At 45.5% G+C, this 7,500-nt stretch overlaps 1 protein-coding gene across 1 annotated transcript in view; it reads right to left on the bottom strand.

The window, feature by feature from the left end:
- Nucleotides 1–7,500, bottom strand: part of LOC125291592 (partitioning defective 3 homolog B-like) — a 181,410-nt gene that overhangs the window by 71,872 nt on the left and 102,038 nt on the right. Inside the window, exon 5 of the mRNA XM_048238416.1 lies at nucleotides 2,381–2,454. Coding sequence (XP_048094373.1) covers nucleotides 2,381–2,454 — 74 coding nt within the window. The remainder of the gene's footprint in view (nucleotides 1–2,380; nucleotides 2,455–7,500) is intronic.

Below are 7,500 nucleotides of genomic sequence, written 5' to 3'. Positions count from 1 at the left end.
GTTTTTTTGTTTTTTTTTGTTGGTGAGTTGAAATCTCATGGGAGGTAGGAGGGCTGAGTGTTGGGAAAAAAAGAGGTGTGTGTGAGTGTGTGTGTGCACGACTGTGTGTGGGTGAGTGTGTGTGCGCGATAGTGTGTGTGTGATGCCTGCGTGTGTGTGTGTGTGTGCACAAGTGTGTGTGTGTGTGTGATGCCTGCGTGTGCGTGTGTGCACAAGTGTGTGTGTGTGTGTGTGTGTGTGTGTGTGTGTGTGTGTGTGTGTGTGTGCATGTGTATATGAATGGGGGTTATGCGATAAGGCAGGATGGTTATCAGAGGGCCTGACTGACAGAAGGATAAGGCCTCAGCACAGAGATGAGACCCTGGAGGGATGTGAGAGGAACAGAGGGAGGAGAGAGAGAGGAGGAGAGGAGCGAAGGAGGAGGAGAGAGAAGAGGAGAGGGAGGAGGAGGAGAGGGGCATGTAGGAGAGAGAAAAGGCGGAGAGAGAAAGTAGGTTAGAGATGGAGGACAAGATAGAAGAACAGAAGAAAGAAGAGAGTAAAAGAAAGCAATGAGAGAGGAAGAGTGGTATTTAGGATGGAGTGAGGTGGATGGGACTCCAGGGACAGTGACACGGAAAGTTAATTCATACACACACACACACACACACGCACACACACACGCACACACACACGCAGACACACACGCAGACACACACGCAGACACACACGCAGACACACGCACCCCTCTGCACGGTCTAGTTTATATTAAAATGACTGCAGGTGACTGCAGGTCACACACACTGCCTGACCATTCGAAAGGCAACGCCCTTTCAAACCATGGACTGTTTTTCGTCTCTGACAAAACACAGGAGCCTTTTACTGTTGCATATTGTCAGATTCTGAAGCCTTGTCTGAGGTATTACATTCCTCCACATTCCTCTGCCTGAAGTTCAGGGTCTGACTTCTTGGCAGTCATATACATATAAATAAAACTATTTCAGTGCCAGAGGTTTCCCCATTTAATCTGCATGACTGACTAGAACTTCCATATATGTGTCATGGTCATCAATTTGGTCATTGCCTCCCAAATATTCATTCTTTTTTGCCCTTTTTTCAATTTCAAGGATGGTTTGCTCACGGCAGTATACATTAAGCATCCCAGCCAGAGCGGAGAAATGGAATTCCACTGTTCCATAGCGCCATGGATACCATAGGTTGCCAGGGAGACACATCGTTGTGGCAGTGATGTCATAAAGGAAGAAGTAGAACACTGCGGTCAGATAGAACTAATGGTGTGTTCCATTCCAGTGCTAGAGGGCATTTCTTGGTGGGGTTGTAAAGATATTCTATTAGGTAATTTTATTACAGACAGAAGCACCAGACAACGGCTTTGTTTACTTAAAACAATCTTCTGCCAAGACTATGATTTGATTCTTGCTGTCCCCGCTGAAATAAACATCATTTCACTTCTGGAGTATTCACATCTGTGCTAAGCAAAACAATGAATCACCCATCAAGGCCAATATATTTGGTGTCAAATTTTTCCTTGTAATTTCAACTATTATCTCACTGACAACCATCTGCTCCTGCCTAAGGTTTGCTGCGTGAATCACGGTTCAGGTGGAAGGCTGGGCTGAATTAGACGCAAATAAAATAAAAGGTTCCAGAGATGAGAGCGCTGTTTGTGTCTGCGTCGCCTCCATCGGTTTCAGCGACAGAGAGCCTGGAGCTCCACACTACTGGAGGCCAGAAAGGAGAGTGAGTCCCAGGGGACCAGAGCCAGGGGCCAGCACTGCTCCCAGATCAGCTCATTACTGGGCGAGAGGAGAGGGCCTTACTGGATGCACGTGTTCGCCCGGTCGTTTGTTTGTTTATTTGTTTGTTTGTTTTTTATGCCGTCGTTAACCCCATTTCGGTGCGGCGTTTGTAGTTCTTTGATGATTTACGGCTTCTTATGCAAGCCCAACGCCGCCTTGATCTCCGCAGCCTTGAAGAGCAGGGCAAAATTAGGGAGCGCGCTAATGAAATGGTGATGGACACACACATACACACACACAAACACGCACACGCACATTTACACACAAGTGTGCTAATGAAAAGATGATATGGGATAGAGGGGCGTGCACACGCGCACGCACACACACGCACACATTTACACACAAGTGTGCTAATGAAACAATAATATGGGTGAGGTGGGCAATGACTACAACAGAAGTTACAGTAACCAACATGTATACATAAACTAATCCTCACAAGCAAATAAGCAGCTGCATTAAAACAGCACACATATAACAATGTATGTATGGGCACGGGCGTGCACACACACACACACGCACGCACACACACACAAACACAAACATACATATAAACATGGACACATGCAAGGACACTTGCTTACCTGAGTGTGTAAGGGCTTGTACTGGAATTGGTTCCATCTGTTAGTGGTTTATCAATCTGGCCATGGCTCATTCCCTGCAGACACACACACACACACACAAAGGCACACAGACACGCACGCACACAGACACACACACAAAAATCAGGGCATACATTGTTAAAGTATTTAACACAGATTGCATCTCAATTTATTACTGTAAATGTTCCATCTCAGAAGACAGCTTCTAAAAACACTGTTCATTTAGTAGACATTTTTACCCAAAGTAATTTGAAGTTCAGGTAAAGTGCATATTTTATCAATATTTTTAAACCTCCTGAGAATCAACGCAGTGGCCTTGGTGTCGTTCATTTTAATCTACGATTTGGGCTCCATTGAACACATCTCAATCAAACACACACACACACACACACACACATACATACAATACATACACAAATACACAAACACACACACACACACACACACACACACACACACACACACTGACATGTCTCTTCTCTCCTGTCTTAACTATAATTCCTGCTCCTCTTATCTGCACAGTGTTAACTCCACAACAACAAAGGTGCCCTACTTTTAGGACAAAACCCTAATTACTCCTCACAGTGTGTGTGTGTGTGTGTGTGTGTGTGTGTGTGTGTGTGTGTGTGTGTGTGACTACAGAGCCAGTGGATCAGAATGAGGATCTGAGGCTTGTCACAGTGCGTTCACACATGGGGGTCGACCCAAAGAAAGCAGGCCGGAATCAGAATTAGAATCAGAATTAGAATTAGAATAGCCTTCACGTCTTTGTCGACAGGGCTGTGAGTGTGGAACGTGTCAACATGACGGTTCTCCGATTGTTGGCTCCCAGCAAATGACATGTGAATTAACAAGTCCCTTAACTGCCTGCCTCTCACAGAACCTCTTAATACAGCACGGGAGAAAAGCCAGACAAGAAGACAGACAGCAGAATACTTTAAATACTGAGACACACTATTGTACAAAATGGGATTGTTTTGCTGTTTTCTCTCTGTGTGTGTGTGTGTGTGTGTGTGTGTGTGTGTGTGTGTGTGTGTGTGTGTGTGTGTGTGTTCGGTCTGTTTAAGTGTGTGTGTTCTGACTCGGTGAGTGTTTGATCTGTTTAAGTGTGTGTGTTCTGACTCGGTGAGTGTTTGATCTGTTTAAGTGTGTGTGTTCTGACTCGGTGAGTGTTTGTGTGTGTGTGTGTGTTTGATCTGTTTAAGTGTGTGTGTGTTTGATCTGTTTAAGTGTGTGTGTTCTGACTCGGTGTGTGTGTGTGTGTGAGTGTGTGTGCAAGTGGTCTGTTTAAGTGTGTGTGTTCTGAATCGGTGTGTGTGTGTGTGTGTGTGTGTGTGTGTGTGTGTGTGTGTGTGTGTGTGTGTGTGTGTGTGTGTGTGTGTTTAAACAGTGGTCTGTTTAATTGAGTGTGTTCTGACTGGTGATTTATTGTTTGTAGCGTGCCATGCTACACTTGAGAGACCCTGTAATACAGAGCAGAAAGCCAGCGGGACATGACCTCTGGCTGTTAGTGTGTGTGTGTGTGTGTGTGTGTGTGTGTATTGGGGCATGCATGCCTATGACAGACGGAGTGTGTGTGTCCCCGCTACACTGGGCCATGCATCATGTCTCTCTCCACATGACACAGGAAACCCTGTGGAGGGGTTGCCCCATCAACCAGAGCCCAAATGGACCCCAATAACCTTTGACCCCATCACACAGTGCCACCTGTCAGCTCGACACACACTTCCTGTGACCAGGCCATCCCTGGAGATTGGCGCGCGCGCACACACACACACCTGTCAGCTTGATGTTTTGCTCCTGAAGGAGATGCACAAGGGATCAGAGGTCAACAAATCCACTTCTGCTTTTCTGTGAGTGTTTATCCATGTAAGAGTGTTTTGCATGTGTGAATGTGTGAGTGTGTGTGTGTGTGTGTGTGTGTGTGTGTTTGTGAGTGTGTTTATTGGTATGTGTGTGTGTTTGTCAGTGTGATGGATTGCATGACCCAAGCAGACATCATTATGCGTTTCTGTGACAGGACGCAGACGTCTCGGTGTGTTTGTCAACATGTGTGCATGACACTTTCATTCACATTTCAGAGAGAGAGAGAGAGGGAAGGAGAGAGAGTGAGTGAGATACAGAGAGAGAGAGAATGAAAGAGAGGGAGGGGGGCAAAGGAGAAATAATATTTCTAGGTAAAACACTTTGGTTGTGTCTCACAGGACTAAATTCAAGGCATGGAAATCAATTGTGCACATTTTTGATGTTACACCACATACACATACACACGCACACACACACACACACACACACACACACACACACACACACACACACACACACACACACACACACACACACACACACACACACACACACACACACACACACACACACACACACACACACACACACACACACACACACACACACACACACAGTACAAAAGGAGCTGTGACAATCGGTTAAGCGAGACAACAGAAGCCATTAAAGGCATAAACACTCCCACTTGGACACGCTTGGCTACTCCTGCGGTCTTTACAAGGTTGGATTTCATTAGAATTACAAACGCGGTTTGATGCTGTACAATTACAGCTCTGAATGAGGACAAGCCTGATCAAAGGCCTCAATTGGTCTGGGTTGCTATGCTGCAAGCAAAGGCTCACCACACGCACACACACACACACACACACACACACGCATGAAACTACCCATCTTCATCCCACACAAACACACAGAATACAAAAGGACACATGTAGACACACAAAGACATACTCAGACTTGGTCTATTCTGTCGTTCCCTTGTCGGAAAACACGATTTTCACTCTCTCACACACACACACTCATTTGCCAGTCTAGCCTTCTCAGTCATCTCCTAGCCGGAGAACAATTAGTGGACTGGTGACATGCGAGTGATTGTGTTGGGGTGGAACCAGAGCGAGGCACCCGTCTGCCTGAGTCTCCATTCACACCAGATAAAGACGTCACTCTCCTCCGCTCCCCTGACAGTGTGTTTACATCTCTCTCATTTCTTCTTCTTCTCTTTCTCTCTCTCTCTCTCTCTCTCTCTCTCTCTCTCTCTCTCTCTCTCTCTCTCTCCTGAAATATAAAAAAATCTCTCAGACGGGCTCTGATTATCCAGACGGCTCCTGCACAGCCGATGACGTCTAATTAATAACCTCGTCGGGTTATTTACGACGGAGTCACATTTGATAATTGGCTGTGCAGACGTGAGTCTGTCTTCTTTAGCCATATTTGCTAATTAAAGTGTCCCCTGGATTAGCCTTCTGTGTTTTCTTTTCGAAATTATTTTCTCACTGTGAGTGATGATGTTAATGTGTGTGTGTGTGTGTGTGTGTGTGTGTGTGTGTGTGTGTGTGTGTGTGTGTGTGTGTGTGTGTGCGCTTGGTTGCATGTGTGTGCGAGCGCGCCTGTGTGTGTGCGCGTGTGTGGGTGTGTAAGCAGTTAATACTCTACTTGTTGATGAATGGTGTGTCAAGTGCTGACAGCATTTGGATCAGTGCTAAATGAATAGCTAAAAGAAAGACAGAACAGGTCAGGCGCTGAAGCGTGTGTGTATTGGTATGTGTGTGTGGACAGAACGGGCCGCTGAAGCGTGTGTCCTGGTGTCCTGTGTGTATTGGTGTGTGTGTGTGTGTGTGTGTGTGTGTGTGTGTGTGTGTGTGAACAGGTCGGGCCGCTGAAGCGTACGTGCTGGTGTCAGCCTGAATGGGACTCACTGGCCTGGACACCAAGAGGAGAGCAGAGTGTCAACATTAACACCAAGAGGAGAGCAGAGCGTCAAAATTAACACCAAGAGGAGAGCGCAGTGACAACATTAACACCAAGAGGAGAGCGCAGTGACAACATTAAAGGAATTATCCGGAGTAAAATGCACTTTAGATCGATTTACGGATGATTGGGAGTACATACGTTGAGTTGACATCCAAATCATGTCATTCGGATGTGTTTTGAGAAAGTTCGATGTTACCATTTTTAGTCAAAGCTCGTTAGCCTGGAAGTGAGAAGGGCATATTATTTTGCCGCTACAAAACGCTATTTTTATACCTCTTCTACAGTTCCAAACAACATTACACTTATGTGGTAGTGAGTAGAGGTCCCTAAAGCCAAACCCGAAGTATCCGAGGTCTTTATGTGGTCGGATAGAGAGTCCAGAATGGATTTCATCAAGCCAGTACCTTTCGAGGAAATATTGCCATCTTTGCTGCCATCTTTAGGGAAAGTTAGAAAAATCGATTGCCAAGTGTGCTCTGGAAATTCACAATTTAAATTTTTTTTTTAAGAAAAAAAAAAAACACATAGTCCAGTATTTCTTTTGAAATTGAAATGAAGTTGTATGGACTGGACTATTTTGCTTTTTTTTTTTTTAAACGGTGACGAAATTCATTTCAGAGCACACTTGGCAATCGACTCCAAAATAACTTTCCCTAAAGATGGTGGAAAGATGGGAGAGCAGAGTGTCAACATTAACACCAAGAGGAGAGCAGAGTGTCAACATTAACACCAAGAGGAGAGCAGAGTGTCAACATTAACACCAAGATGAGAGCACAGTGTCAACATTAACACCAAGAGGAGAGCAGAGTGTCAACATTAACACCAAGATGAGAGCAGTGTCAACATTAACACCAAGAGGAGAGCAGAGTGTCAACATTAACACCAAGAGGAGAGCAGACTGTCAACATTAACATCTAGCTGTCTGAATGTGCAGTGTTGTTCCCTTGGTTGGGCATCGAGCATGTAAAACCAGGTGCAGAGACACTAATACTTCAGTCAGTGTCCAGTGGGAAACAGGGACCTCAGTGGGAAGTACAGGTCTGTCTGCGGTACGGATCTCAAAGGCATCCTGGAGTCTTAAGTGAGTTATCAACAGGCATCTTCAAGGACAGACCTCTGCCAGGGCAAGCTACATGTGTGACCTGACACAAGCAAACCTTATCTAATCTCACACACACGCCTACACTCCCTCTCTCTTACACACACACACACACAGGCAACCCAGCACACTCACACCGAAATGTCCTATCAATTATTCTAATTAGTAAACTGCTTCAGACTAGTTCTTCTTTTCGGATTGGACGAGAGCCATTCCTGTGGCCGAA

Source organism: Alosa alosa, chromosome 3 (assembly GCF_017589495.1).
Source record: "Alosa alosa isolate M-15738 ecotype Scorff River chromosome 3, AALO_Geno_1.1, whole genome shotgun sequence".
Taxonomy (NCBI): Eukaryota; Metazoa; Chordata; class Actinopteri; order Clupeiformes; family Clupeidae; genus Alosa; species Alosa alosa.
This window is presented reverse-complemented; position numbering and strand designations above follow the sequence as displayed.